Raw genomic sequence first — 15781 nt, 5'->3', positions numbered from 1 at the left:
AAAGAATTGCTTCCTTATATCTAGCCTAAACCTACCCTGTTTTAGTTTAAAACCATTACCCCTCATCCTGTCACTGCTGTCTCTACTAAAAAGATTGCCCCAACTTTCCTATAGGCTCCCTGTAAGCACTGAAATGCTGCAATCAGGTCTCCCCACAGCCTTCTCTTCTCCAGGCTGAACAAGCCCAACTCCCTCAGCCTGTCCTCACAGGAGAGGTGCTCCAGCCCTCAGATCACTTTTGTAGCCCTCCTTTGGAACCGCTCCAACAGTTCCATGTCCTTCTTGTGCTGAGGGCTCCAGAGCTGAATGCAGTACTCCAGGTGAGGTCTCACCAGAGCAGAGTAGAGGGGCAGAATCACCTCTCTCGACCTGCTGGCCACGTTTCTCTTGATGCAGCCCAGGACACGGTTGGCCCTCTGGGCTGCCAGCGCACATTGCCGGCTCATGTCCAGCCTTTCGTCTATCAGTACCCTCAAGTCCCTTTCAGCAGGGCTGCTCTCGATCCTTTCATCCCCCAGCCTGTATTGATAGCGGGGATTACCCCAACCCAGGTGTAGGACCTTGCACTTGGCCTTGTTGAACCTCATGAGGTTCACACAGGCCCACCTCTCCAGCTTGTCCAGGTGCCGAGACTGAAGACAGTGAGGAGACAGTGCCACTGTCCACATTGTCAATCTGCGCTACAGCAAAACCCTAGAAGCCTGGAAGAAGGGAGGCAACTGAGCTGCAGATGGGATGAACCACCCTTGGCACTGTGCACTGCCTGCAGGCTGTAGGTGTGAAGTGGGGACATGCTCCAGTATTAGAAGAGTGGTAAAGAACCACTTTGCGGACTTATAGGAGTCCATTTAGTGAGTCTGGGTCATAGTTGCTGTGAAGATGTGAAGACTCGAGGATCAGCGTGGGCTCCACAGTCCTAATAGAGATACCAGATATTCTCCTCATTTATTGCTAGACTGAAGTCAGTGCAGTTACATTTTCAGTGCTGCTGTTGCCTACGCGAGGTAGATTTCTGGCCCCTGCTGTAGTCTCATCTTCATTTTTCTGTAGTGACACGAGCGTCTTACTTCAGAAACCAAGCAGGGCTTCACATAAATTATTTTTAGAAGTCCATCAAGCAAAGCATAAAATGGCAAAGTCAGTCAAATGGACTAGGCAGCATTCCAGACAATGAGCATAAAATAGCTGACCCAGGCTGCTCTGAGCTCACCCTCTGCAGTTTGGAGAAGCTGATTCCCCAAAGCGAATGCACACAACTGCACTCATTTAACTTGGGGGCTGTTTATTTTCATCTTCCAACTCCGTGCAGTTGTGGTTTTGGTGCAAGACTCCTCTTTAAAGCATGCATAAGTAAAACAACTTGAAGACTCATCTTTGCGCACATGGCTTTGGTGTTTGTACTTCAGGATAACTGCAACAGCCAACAATTAACAAAAGAGCCAACAGGTGTTGTAAGTAACACTTTGCAATCATAGAAGGAGCTTCCCTCTTAGCAACTCTGAAGTACTTCATCCCCTCTAAGGAACCTATGGAGATACAAAGAAGAGGAAACCTTTTAGGTCATTGAGTTTGCTCAGTCCATACAATATATTCACCGTGCAGGATAGATGTGAATTAGTACAGGTCAGCGGTTTTCAACCTGAGGGTCTATGAGGCCATGCAGGTCCATGGACCTCTCCTAAGAACCCCACAAAAGATAAATACGAAAAGCCAGTCTGTTGACAGGGAGAATAAATTTGCTATACACAAGTTCATATTTCCTTAGGAAAATTCTGTTGGGTACTGAGAAATAGTAAAAACCACTGGTCTAAGTGCCTGAAATTAGTTGGGAAGCAGTTAAGATTAACCAAGTCAGGGGGCCAATTCTACTTCTGATACATCACCCACAGATTTTTAAATTTATAATTTTCTCCCAGTTTATCCTGAGAGTCCCAAAACTGGCCTGAAGAGTGTTAACAACAACCCCAGACTTCCTGTGCCAGTTTTTCCACCGGCAGGGAGCCATGAATGGACCTCACTTTATGGTGCTTCTTGGCCTCATGCCAACTGAAACCAGGCCTTATTATCCTGCTCGACATGAACTAGGCAAAGTGAATTTCTCTCCTGCATTGGTCTGGAAGGCAGAGGAGGGAAACATTTCAAATTGACCAAATAAATTCAGTAAATAAACAAGTCAGCATTTAAATGGTTTTAGCTAGAGTGAGAGTGCCAGCAAACGTGCAAGTCAGCACAGGAAAAAATAGACTAGATCTGAATTTAAAAGTCTCAGATATTTATTATCTTCCTTTTATTGACTTGAGTTCTTCCAGCTTAAAAGGCAGCAGTGAGGATAGAATATGAAAATCAATGCATCTCCTGCTGTTTATTGCAAATAAATTTGATTTTCAGTTAATTGTAGCAGTCATTTTTCATAATTTATGAGCTGCTGTTACTGGAGATGTCACGCTGCACATTGATGTGTCTGATGACGTTGAATGTGGCTTGTTTCAGGGGAAGGTGGAACTCACCATCAGTGACTCAAACAGACAAGCAAAACCAAAAGATGATGTTTTCCAGTACCAGAGAATGGTTTAAAAACTATCCTGGCCTTGCACAAAAGTCAAAACTGGAAAGAGAAGAGCAAGGTCTCTGGGGAGATACTGCTTCCTTGTGTTTATAACCTAGGTCATGTTCATTTGCTACATCACGCGGTGGAGTGGTAGAGGACGCTCTCTCAGACTGCTTTGCAATCAAGTTAAATGGATTAATTTGCCACAAGCCTGCACTGTGCTCCTTGAGCAAGGCTCTGGGATTCAACAGAGGTGTGAGCTCCAAGCAACCTTATCTGTCCACTCGGAAAGCTTTAATCTTGTTCGGTCAATTAAAAAGGTGTGACTTTCATGAATGCTTTATATAGTTTGAGTGCTGTCTGCTGTAGGTCCATAACCAGTTGAACCATGGTTATTTCCTCCTGACATCAAACAGCTCCTCCTCTGAGATTTACACGGAAATGTTGTCCAGAGTCATTATTCATCTTGCATTCAAACATCTTCCTTCTGTTCACTATGAGCTGCAAAGTCAACTGAACGAAAAAGTCTAGTAAAATATCATCTACTTGTGGCCAACTCCTCATTTAGTACGTATGTGCTATGACACAAGAGACCTTCCCCATGCAGCAGGGCTGAGGGACAAACCAGGGTGTTTCCATAAGCATGAAACCAGACTCTGGAAAAGTAGAAGTCTGACTGTTTCTATTGAACGTACATTTTCCACCACGTGATATTTAACATCAACAAATGGAAACGTCAGGAGAGTCACATGCTTGTGTGGTTTAGAGCAGGGAGAGAATCGTAACTCAGTTTTGGGTACAATCCTGAGGCCCTGACCCGATGAACAGATTTCAATAATGTGTAGATATGAACATCACTGTTCAAAGCTAGATTTGGGCCTGAACTTTCCTGGAGATCATGCATTCAGATTTATCTTGTTGAAACACGTCTGAGCTGCTAAAACAGAGTCTGTGGCCTGTGCACAGATTCAGCAGGTTCCACCTCTCTTTTTATTGCAGACGATTTACTTCTTGAAATAATAGGAGGAAGCCAGTTAGACTGAATTTGATCACCGGTGTTGATATTTAGCCATGATACAGGGCCTGATGCCTCCCACTGGTTGTAGATGAAATTCCTTAATCCATCCCATCAAGGTATAGAGCAGCAGGAGCAAGGGTGCATTGTGCCATATAAATGCACGGTGCAGCTAAAGGCATTCATGGGCGGCCAAAATCTTTTAAAAACATTCAGGGCTGAAAAATAAAGCCACACATTAATAAATAAATGTGGATTAAAATGGAGGCACTAATTGCTCTCCCCAGCTTTCTCATGCAACTTTCTAAACAAAGTGTGTTAATACTTGAAGCCTCTTTCACATCGATTTGGTCTGATTTTGAAGCTCTGCAGGTAACTACACATGAACTCAAGAGTCATTTTTCAGGTTATATTTTTAGTCAGCTAAACAATTGCATCTATTTGCAGCCAAATAACCTCTGCTGTGATTGTATCAGAATGAATAGCTAAACTGAGTCAAGGTATGAGTGGTCAGCAAGGGGAAAGTGAGATCGCCAAAGGAAATTTAAATTCTCAGCACGTAATTTCAGGGATTTCAATGAGCAGAACTCACTCAAATTTCCTGTTGTAGTAGACTTGCCAGGTGTATGGTAGGAGTTTTGGTCACTGCATACTTCATCTTGCTTTTCTCCCAAGAAGATTACTTTTTGCCTCTCATAAAGAATTCAACCACTTCTCCATCCGTCCTTGCCATCAAATTTGATGATTTAGTTCAACATATCTTGAGTTTTTATCAGGTTCCAGAAGCAGGAATCCAGCTGCTTTTTGGTCTTGGCATGGTCACTTGGTCTCACACTAAGCAAGACCACAAAACAGGGGAATCTTTAGTATGATGTTAGGACTCGGGAGATGCAATGCCCCACTTGAAGACGGAGGGTGAGTGGTTCTGCCATTGACTTGGACTAGATGAAACCATCCCCTATTAAAGAGTAACCAGGCTGCTGTGTTTTCTCCCAGGAGCCAACTTCTCTTTGAGAGAGCTGGGTCTTGAAGACGTGACACCCACTCATGGGACTTTGTACCGGACTGATATCGGGCTGCCTCACTGCGGCTACTCCATCAGCGCTGGCTCGGATGCCGACACGGAGGCAGACGTGGTCATGTCACCTGAGCACCCCGTGAGGCTCTGGGGACGCAACACCAAGTCTGGACGCAGCTCCTGCTTGTCAAGCCGGGCCAACTCCAACCTCACCCTCACCGACACAGAGCATGAGAACACAGAAACCGGTAAGTGGTGAAAGCACACGCGATGTCAGCCTCGAGCTCTACCAGGAATGCCTCTTCTTACCTCTTCACCTTAATCTTCCTTAGGTTTTGTGTTTGGTTTTTTTAATCAGACTCAGTGAAAACACTCTTCTAATAGCCCCATGTCGTGGCCTTTTGTACTGTCCTACAGAGTGTTTGTTAATAAACTGCTAGAGAAGCTCCCACTTATTTGTCACAGCGACAGAGATCATTAAGTGGCTGTAATACTCTCTCTGCTTTTTGTAGCGACCTTTCAGACAAAAAGCATTTAAATCTCCCCTCCCCTGGCTGATGCTGCTCTTATCTTTTCTACAGATTTTCAGGGCAGATAATTTCCTTCTTTTCCTTGCTGGTTCCTTGACAGGAGCCGTTTCATTTATGTAAATCAGCTGACTGCTCTGAAGGAAAATGATGGTGAAATATTTTTAGAAGCCTTTTTCTTTGTGCGAAATAAAAGCTGAAGGTCACAGATTTTTTTATCTCTGTAACTTTGTGTCCACAGCTGCAGGGACTCCTGCATGCGTTCTGCAAGTCTGCGAACCTTTTGGTCAGCAGTTCTGCCAAGCACTGTAGGAAGGAGAGAGGATTTTTGATTCAATTGCAGCTTGACCCGGGGGTTCACACAGCCCTATATGCCTTTGCACCTTTAATTCAATTATGGCACAGCCTGCTTCTTAATATAGCCGCTGCGTACAAGTCATCGGGAGCTTGAGCTCAGCGCAGAAATCTGATGTGAAATGACTGTATTGCATGTTCTCTTTATGCTTTTTTTGCCACAGTATTATAGTGACAAATGATGATATCTTTTCCTTAGGAAGCCATGACATGGTGAGACATATACCACCCACATGATTTTATGTTTAACTCCAACAAATTTATAGTAGAAACTTATTAAGTTTCTGCTCAGAGATAATGATATATTAGGCAAAGTCCAAAGATAAACAGCCTTGTGTTTAAAGGATGTACAGAAGAATCTTTTTAAATTATCTTTACAATATTTCTTAAAGTTTCTTAGTGTGGTATCTTACAGGGTTTCACCCATTAGGACAGGCAGACACACAGTGCCAGATTGTATCATTTTCCTTCCAAGTCTTGTGTTTCGATGAAAAACTAGGGGGATCACCAGGGTCAATTAGAGTTTTGCACACACCCAAGAAATCACTAGAAAACCACCAAAAAGCAAACACCTTTTACTTCCATCCCATTCCCCAAAAGCTCTCTCTTGTGCTTTTCTTGGTGGTGTACGAGCAGCTGTGATCCTATCCCATACATTTTTCTTTCCATGCCTATGAAGAAAAGCAAAGTGCAGAACTGTAGTCTTTTATTTCCTTGAGGGAGAAGAATTACATTAGCTGCCGGAGTGTTTTTCACTGGTTTCTGTAATGCTATCTCTACATGTGCAAATGCAACTTGGTACCTACAGATCACTTACAAACGAAATTATATTAGCAACAACACATTAGCAACAGCACATGCCCTGAAAGGCTTTACTGAAACTAATAACAGAGGCAGTAGTACTCATGTCAGGACTGAGACAACCTCCAATTCCTTTTCCCTTAAATTTGATGACACACTAACCATTTGTTGAACCACTGTTTCATATTAGAAAAGGGAAGACAGAAAGGTGAAAAACACTCCTGCAAGTTTTGTAAGTGCTGTACAAATGTAGAATGAGTTTCTTTGGGCCCTAGGCATTTGTAGTCTTAGATGTTGAGTGTTTTGAATGAGAAAGGCTATATCATACTCAAAAATAGAAAGTCTGCATAGCATAAATAAAATCTAGAGAGCAGTGGTGTCCAGTATGTAATTGTATTGTTCACGTTGACAAAAAAGAGGAACTCGAGAGAAAATACAAGGATCCAAACTGTGCTGTTGGGGAGCTTCAGCTGATGCTTAGACTTCTGTGGGAAGATGGCAGAGACTTCAGCCAGGTTCAGGTCAGAAAAACTAGTCTACAGCTGAGAGAAAGACATAACATTTCAATAGAAGGATTGCAGTTGAACCAGTGGTGTAATCATATCCAAAGAAAGGTTGAAAGGGAAGAAGAAAAGAAGGACTAAGGACAAGTCTTAACTATACACAAAATTTGGACATTTTCATTTTGTAATTGCACGGCACAGATAAAAGTGTGAGAAACTTTTGCACAAAAACCTCTCATAAACTGGAATCTGCTGTTGCAGAAAACGGAGCCCGAGATCCTCTCAGAAATTTTGCCTAGCAAACACAAAGGTTGTTCCATGTTTCCTCCTTGTGTACAGAAGCCGTGTTACTCTGGGCCTTCTGCTGCTAGCTATCACACAGGCTATTTTGAGAAATCCCAGATTTATAGGAGAAATGTTTTCAAGAAGACATGAAATTTTGCTAATGGCAGCATAAAGTAACATAATGCTATGACTCAGTTTACAGGATACCTTTCTAAGTCAATATTAATTGTTGACAGTATTGATAGAAGTTATAGCCTTTAGCTGAAGTCAATATGGAGCTTTATGAACCTGCCATCAATAGAAGATTTTATGGGCCCCATTAAACCAACTTTTCCAACGAAGGTTAACGTCAGCGATTTTTATGCTGTTCATTATTTATCCAAAATAAATAATCAGAATTTGCTTCTGATGTTTGTAAATCCAAAGCTGTCAAAGCCTGATTCTACCAAGACATTTATTATGTTCTTAGAAAATGAGAGTTCTGGCTCCCTTGAAAAGCAGGTTTGCTTTTATTTGAGGAGTGCTGATGCCTTGAAGGAACAGATACACTGCTTTGTAAGTGCAGCCACAATCCACCCCTCTGCCTTTAAGGAAACCGATGAAGGAGTCTGGTTCCATGGCATACAATAGTCCATAAATCACTCACATAGGCAGCTGGCATGAAAAGCCATGTGCTGCTTTATCTAAACTGTTGCCAGGCGTCCCAGGAGGTTGAATACTTATCTAGGTTAAGAGTTTGTTTTCACTGAAGAGTTAGCTTGAGTTCTAACTGTGGCATTGCCCTGAGCTCAGATCCTGCACAGTCAAACATCCCCTATGGCTGCCTCTGCATCGGGCAGTGCTTTTCACTCAACCTGGATGGTCACTTTGCAGAGCATGGGGACAGAGGGGACAGCTCAAGTTACTGCACCTTGTCCAGGGATAATGAAAACACTCTGTGCTGTGAAAGTGGCAGGCACTTCACGTACCTCAAGGGCTATCCTGCAGCTTGACCATCCAGGCTAACCTGAAATTATGAACCCCCATTAACAGTTCAGATCCATGCGTGGGGAGGAGTTTGGTTCCTGGAAGCCTGGCAATGAAGACGGGAGTACCTGCTTCCTATATTATTTCGCACTGTTTCTCAGCAAGACTGATTCAAGCAAAAGAAGTTCCTGAAGTGGTTGTTTGGATCTGAGCCTGGAGTTAACCGGCATTACCTTAGGTAACCCTGGACAGGCTTTGTACTGAGACAGCAATTGTTTAATGTAGAGAAGAGCACAACGAAGGAGAACAAGGTAATAGTCTTCCAGAAATTGACATATTTTTCAGCAATTCAGCCACATACTAAAAGCAAAATACTTATAATCATAAAGACATCATCATAAAAATACAGTACCACAGAATAATTTATGTTCGAACGCATTGCTGCAGATCCCTTTTCCAGTCTAATGCCTAAAGCATGGGCTAACTTTGAGGTCAGACCAGGTTGCGCAGTTACACTTTGAGAATCTCCCAGGATGGAGAGGCCACAACCTCTATGTCCTGATTTTGGTGCTGACCACCTTTATTGTGAACAACTCTTCTCCTAAGAGCTAGGCAGAATTTCCAGTGCCACAACTCATATCCATTACCTCTCTTCCACTCACTGACCATCTCCCAGAACAGGCTGGCTCCATCTTCTGTGTATTCCCACACCTAAAATAATTGAAAGACAGAAGCTAGATCTCCCTTTAGCCACCTCTTTCCAGAGCTGAACAAAGACACCTAGACCCTCCTCTCCTTGTAAATAGTTTGTAGGCAGTTAGGCACTGGAAGAGGTTGTTGGAGGAGTCTGGGGAACTTCAGGGCTAAAAGTTTTAAAGTGTAAACTAGAGAAACAGCTGCTGAGAGTGGTCTAGATTGGATGCTGCCTGAGTTATAGTGGTTTTACATGCTGGTGTCTTGAGAATGTGTCTTTTCTGCTGGGCAGCAGGAGTAGGGAAGTCATTGTGCCCCTGTATTCTGCACTCATGAGGCTGCACCTTGAATACTGTGGTCAGTTTTGGGTCCCTCACTACAAGAAGGACATTGAGGTGCTGGAGCTTGTCCAGAGAAGAGCAATGAGGCTGGTGAAGGATCTAGAGGACAAGTCTTATGAGAAGTGGCTGAGGGAACTGGGGTTGTTTAGTTTGGAGAAGAGAAGGCTAGGGGGAGACCTTATCGCTCTCTACAACTACCCGAAAGGAGGTTGTAGTGAAGTGGAGGTTGGCCTTTTCTCCCAACTAACTAGCAATAGGACAAGGGGAAATGGCCTCAAGTTGCACCAGGGGATGTTTAGATTGGATATTAGGAAAAATTTCTTCACTGAATAGGTTGTCTGGCATTGGAACAGGCTGCCCAGGGGAGTGGTTGAGTCACCATACTTGCAGGTATTTAAAAGATGTGCTGTGGCACTTAGGGACATGGTTTAGTGGCAGTTTTGGCACTGTGTTAATGTTTGGATTTGACAATCTTAAGGTCCTTTCCAACCTAAACGACTCTACGATTCCATGATTCCCCTAACCTCAGGCTTCTGTGCTGCCTAGGGCACTCCTAATAAAGGTAGAGAGGGACAGTGTTTGTGTGCAAGCACCCATGAAACAGGTTCTGAATATTTCCTTTGGGTCTATAAGGGAGATTTCACCCCAGATCCATCCAAAATGTTATGAATCATGCTAGTAGTCCCTGGATAGTTCTGAGCATGAAAGATGGGCAGAAATTGTACATATTTCCATACGGAATCCCTTCCCACAAAAAAGTTCCTACAATTGTTTCTCTGCCTTCAATGCGATAAAGAGCTTACTGGTTTACTCAGTGCAATCACTGCAAAACTACTTTAGACCTGGGCCAAACTAATTTTTAAAATTTGTCTTTGTGAAAGTGGAGCTGCAGCATTTTCTTAAAAAAAAAACAAACAAAAAACCAAACAAGCATAGTTTAACTTTCAGCTATTCCAAAGAAGCTTTTACATACTACGGACTGACTTTTAATATTAATCTGGGCTTAGTGTTAATTTCCATCAGGAGACATAGTTGGCTAAATATGAGAAGGGGTAGGAGAGGGGAGTGGTTTTCTTCATTAGCAGGACAAGTCAGCAGTGATTAATGCTGTGTAGATGTGCAGAGTGGAGCTGATGTTTCTCTCTTCCTCATCTCCTCTTGGGAAGAATGTGGGCAGTATCAAGAGGCCAGAAGGATTTCACAGGCAGGATGAGTAACATCAGATAGCTCAAGACAGTTCAACCAAGCTGGAGATGTTCAGTTGTGATCTGTTGTCTAAAGAAATTCTTGTAGCAGAAGTGTTGCTGAAGTGTGGCATTTTCTCATCTAGAAGACTGAGACATTACTAGACATGAACGAATATTCCAGATCTAACCATCCTGGAAGTGAAAATTCAGGCTGCAGGACCATTGCTGTCAAATTGTGCTGTGCTGCAGAGTCGGGTCCTTCTTTCCATCTTAATAATTCAAAAACATGTCGGAAACGTCATCTTGCAAACAATTCTGCATGCATCTCTTGTGTGGAAAAGGGGGGAGATCGGTATTGCTGGGCTCATAACTCCCATTTAAGAACAAACAGCATGTAGGTACAGTCAGCTCCAACACTTCCATCACGCATCTGTTGGTCACCCCTGTTTAGGAAAAGCAGTTTCATCTCAAGCTCCATTTGCCTTTGGCTTCACCTCCGAAATCACCAGTCAGTGCCAAAAGTGGTATGGTGACTTGAGCAACACAGACACTTTCTCACTGGTGACAAAATTAAAAGCATCAATTCATTTTACATTGCTGAACCCACATCCTACAGAGAGGAATAATTTTTCTTTTATTTGCTACTGTCCTGGGATGCATTTAAATGAACTTTAAAACTGTCGAGCCAGCAGCCAGCCCAACATCCAAACCCGCTCTCCAAGCCTTACCAACTTGACCAGAAGGGTAGTGAATATGTTGCGATTAACTTTTGCTTTCCTGTCAAATAAATTGTCTTTCTGGAAAATTCTCATAGGCTTTTGTAAAAATGAAATGTACTGGCAATCAGGAGCTGGAAAGCTCACATGATAGCTCTGCCTGCTCTACCGTCACAGACCCAACTCTCTGCCATTTTAATTGACATAATACATGATTTAAAGAGCATTTCTTGCAGTAACCGCCACACTTTCTGCTTCCACACTGCTTAGGCTGTTACTGCTGCTGGAAGGAGATTCCTGCATAGGAAATTAGGACTCGATAGAATTGAGTGCTTAAAGAAGGTATTCAGAAACACAGGGGTACGTTACAGAAGGAAATAATCAAAGACAAGTCTTTCAAACAAGGAACACCAAAGAAACGGTATAATTATATTTCTCCTGGGTAGTTAAAAAATCTAACTAACGCTTTCACTTATTCAGTGGTGTCTGATACAGACCTCACTGAAGCCTGTGAATACTCCCATCGCTATCAGCGGTGTTAGATCAGGTCCTAGGTGTATGGTGGTAACTATCTGTTTTTGCAAAATATTCAGCATGCCAGAGTGGTATAAATCCCAGTACTCTTCGTTAAATAAGCTGCAACATACTATTCGGCACTCAGATTCTTGTATCCATTTTGGCTTCAGAAAGCTGTCCTGATGATCAAGTCACATGCTCCACAATTTCATCAGCATTTTCCAAATATTTTCTCTTCAGAGCTGTTTTACAATAGCTAGGGGAGCTCTAAGCAAATGATAATTATTTCTGTGCGCTTTTCTTGTTCCCTTTGGTTGTCCAGAGCTCACCTCCTAATGTTCTCTATACTCGCTACCAAAAGCCTTGCAAGGTTCCTCTGAATTGCTCTGAACTTCTGCAGAGGAAGGATTTTTACTCAGTCTTCTTTATATTCACCTTTCTGTTTCCCAAATCATGTTGACCCAAATCACTGGCCCAAAATACAATTCAATATATCAGTGCAATTATCAGTGCCAGAATTACTGTGTAATCTTAGCATTACAAATTATTTGTTAATATCCCGTTTGATAATCCGTGGTGACTTTTCTTTTTATTACAGAGTTTTGCTGAGTAATTTCCTTTCAGTCTTCAAACACTCTATTGTTAATATTATTACCATGGTTGCAGCAACATCATTTTTTTTTTACTCCTTTGAATTAAAGAGTGCACGTTCTGGTTTCACCTGGATAAATGCCAGGTACCCACCAAAACCACTCTATCACTCCCACTCCTCAACTGGACAGGGGAGAGGAAATATGATGAAAGGTTCAAGGGTCGAGACAAGGACAGGGAGAGATCACTCACCAATTACAGTCACAGACAAAACAGACTGAATTTGGGGAGAAAAGGGAGTTTAATGCATCACCAATCAAATCAGAGTAGGATAGTGAGAAATAAATCCAGATCTTAAAACACCTTCCCCCCACCCCTCCCTGCTTCTCGGGCTCAGCTTCACTCCCATTTCTCTCCCTCCTTGCCCTGAACTGCGCAGGGGGACGGGGAATGGGGGTTACAGTCAGTTCATCACACATTGTCTCTGCCACTCCTTGTCATGGAATCATAGAATCATAAGGGTTGGAAGGGACCTTAAAGATCATCTGGTTCCAACCCCCCTGCCATGGGCAGGGACATCTTCCACCAGATCAGGCTGCTCAGAGCTCCATCCAACCTGGCCTTGAACACTGCCAGGGAGGAGGCATCCACAGATTCTCTGGGCAACCTGTGCCAGTGTTTCACCACCCTCATGGTGAAGAATTTCTTCCTAATATCTAATCTAAATCTGGCCTCCTTTAGTTTAGAGCCTTTCCCCCTTGTCCTATCACTACATGCCCTTGTAAAAAGTCCCTCTCCAGCTTTCTTGTAGGCCCCTTCAGGTACTGGAAGGCTGCTCCAAGGTCACCCTGCAGCCTTCTCTTCTCCAGGCTGAACAGCCCCTACTCTCTTAGCCTGTCCTCGCAGGAGAGGTACTCCAGCCCTCTGATAATCTTCATGGCCCTCAGAGGGAGGACTCCTCACACTCTGCCCTTGCTCCAGCATGAAGGTTCCTCTCACGGGACACAGTTCTCCACAAACTTCTCCAACGTGAGTCCTTCCCAGGGGCTGCAGCTCTTCACAAATTGCCCCAGCGTGGGTTCTTCCCATTGGGTGCCATCCTTCAGGAACAGGCTGCCACAGTGTGGGTCCCCCATGGGGTCGCAAGCCCTGCCAGCAAACCTGCTCCAGTGTGGGCTCCTCTCTCCACGGGTCTGCAGGTCCTAGCAGAAGCCTGCTCCAGTGTGGGGCTCCCCACGGTGTCACAGCTTCCTTCAGGCATCCCCCTGCTCAGGGTTGGGGTCCCTTCCACGGGCTACAGGTGGATATCTGCTCCACCGTGGAGCTCCACAGACTGCAGGGGAACAGCATGGCTCACGATGGTCTTCATCATGAGTTGCAAGGGAAGGTTCTCTGCTCCAACATTTCAGGCACCTCCTGCCCCCTCCTTCTTCACTGACCTTGGTGTCTGCAGAGTTGTTTCTCTCACATCGTCTCACTCCTCTAACTGCTGTCTCACCCAGAGTTTTTTCTTCGCTTTCTTAAATATGTTACCACCGAGGAGCTACCACCGTCGCTGCTTGGCTTGGCCTTGGGCAGCGGCGGGTCCATCTTAGAGCCGGCTAGCACTGGCTTTATCAAATATACGGGAAGCTTCTCGCAGCTTCTCAAGAAGCCACCCCTATAGCCCCCCCCCGCTACCAAAACCCTGCCATACAAACCCATAACAGTGCATTATAAAGTACTTCCAGTAAATGAGTGTGTGCTTTAGACATGCTTCTTCTGCAAACCATACAGGCAAAAATGTGATACTCAGACCCTGGAGAATTCAGAAGTTAGTTTTTTTTAAAAAAACATTCATCATAATAAAGAAAAAAAAGCAATGTGCTGTGAGCTATACTTTATTAAGCTTCCCTTATGACTTTTGAGTAAAGGAAGACAAGAATAAATTAGAATTACCCAGTCAAGATCAGGCATCTGCTGGCTGTCATTTTTCGCTTGCCTCCTATCAGTTGTAACCTTAATATTAACAAGATGTTTCAGCTTGAAATAAAAATTAGCCAGAACCCTTACCAGTGAAGATCCATCATCAATTGCAGAAGTTAGTGAAGGACTACAAAAATGAGTAGCAGATCCAGAAGGGAATTTTCACTAATTCTCGTCCCTGTTTCAGCTCCTTAAAACTCTTATACTGGTCCTTTCCAGGTAGGATTTGCAACAAAGTCCCCATTTTAATGGTACACAGGGATTGCTGGGATATTGCAACCTACTGAAGCTGCCTTATAGAGATAGTCAGATACTTCGTGATCACTTGAAATGTGAAGGTCAGGGGAAGGAATGTGCCTTCAGGCTCTCCAACCGTAAAGATACTAATATTCCTATGAAGAACATTAGTCCTAAAAAGGAGACTTGAGCTACATGATCATCCCCAACGCTACATTTTCCACTGAAAAACGGCTCCCTTGAAGGCTGTTACATCTTCCTTACTTGTGATCCAACTTCCTAACCACTGACATTCCTGATGATGGATTCCTCCTATTTTCTGTCCTCTTACCTTTTTTTGTCCTTTTTAGATATTAGCCCTGAGACAATTCTTGAAAGTGAAAAGGTGAGGCACCACCTCACTTCTTCATAAAAGTCTCACAGAAAGTTTTACCTTGACGGGATAGTAAATTGATGGGGTTTAGGGCAACAGACCCTTAATCTCCCTCCACATTCAACCAATGCCCTGTCCACTGGGTGTAAGACAGCCTTTCATATGAGGATGCCACTGTGTCTTAGGCAGGATTCGACCCACCCAAGAGCTGATGATCCCTTTGGTAACACCTAGCTCACCCCAGGGACCGCAGAGGGAACGAGCGGCATCCGTGCTCCCAATTTAGGAGGTGAAGGTAAACGGGATTAATCTGAGTTTAGTAATTCAATTGCTGCATTAGTGATGAGTATCTTGATTTTGTCCCAGGGTGAAGGAATTCCCACTGATTTCTAGGGCTGATCAATCTCATCACAGGCCTGTTTGCCTCTAGAGGAAAAGAAGTCTTTCACTTTCTTTTTTTTATTATTTCAATTCCCATACGGTATGCCCCATAGAGAATGTATTTTCTGTATTACTGTAATCTGCATCTGAAAGGATGCTGATATTGAAACCTTTCACCACGTTATTCTGCTGTAATGAACTACAGTTCAATATAGGTTAGTGTGTAGATTTCACGTTATTATTATTGTGATGATGGCGAAGCCATTACGCAGGAAAAAAAAAGGCCCAAAGTCTAGAAGCTCATTAATAGTCTGAATATTGGGGGAGAGAGCATGTAGAAACCACATTAACAGGTAAGAATTTACTGTTCTTTTCAATTATGCGTTAATTTTTGTCCTTTCCTTTGCCACTTTAAACTGCCTTGTCACAGGGGTTGTTTTTTTTAAGGAAGATAATTGCATTTAGTAATATTTCTGGCAATCTGCCAACTATTGTGGAAGTAAATCTGTGCATTTTTTACTCTGTTTCTGAGTGCTGTAAATAACTTATTTTGGTGTGAAACACCCTCGGGAGAATACAGCTAGGCTCAGCGGCATAAGACCTATCACTTTTTTGATAGTAATACTTTGCTTCCAGCCTGGTTTTGGGATGGGATTTCTGTGTCATTGCCAATGGGGAATGATTCGTGTCATGGCATGAGGGTTATGGTCAGGACTCCAAGGGCCGTCAGAGCTGGTGTGGACATCAGCGCTTGGGTCACAATG

The 15781-nt window shown here is 43.5% G+C and overlaps 1 protein-coding gene across 17 annotated transcripts in view; it reads left to right on the top strand.

Moving 5' to 3' along the window:
• The window catches only part of TENM4 (teneurin transmembrane protein 4), a 648250-nt gene that overhangs the window by 278910 nt on the left and 353559 nt on the right, over window positions 1–15781 (top strand). For all 17 annotated transcript variants that reach the window (XM_075416263.1, XM_075416294.1, XM_075416284.1 and 14 more), the window contains one exon: window positions 4560–4829. In XM_075416263.1, the coding sequence (XP_075272378.1) occupies window positions 4560–4829 (270 nt within the window). The remainder of the gene's footprint in view (window positions 1–4559; window positions 4830–15781) is intronic.

The sequence above is a fragment of the Opisthocomus hoazin genome, chromosome 1 (assembly GCF_030867145.1).
Source record: "Opisthocomus hoazin isolate bOpiHoa1 chromosome 1, bOpiHoa1.hap1, whole genome shotgun sequence".
Classification (NCBI taxonomy): domain Eukaryota; kingdom Metazoa; phylum Chordata; class Aves; order Opisthocomiformes; family Opisthocomidae; genus Opisthocomus; species Opisthocomus hoazin.
This window is presented reverse-complemented; position numbering and strand designations above follow the sequence as displayed.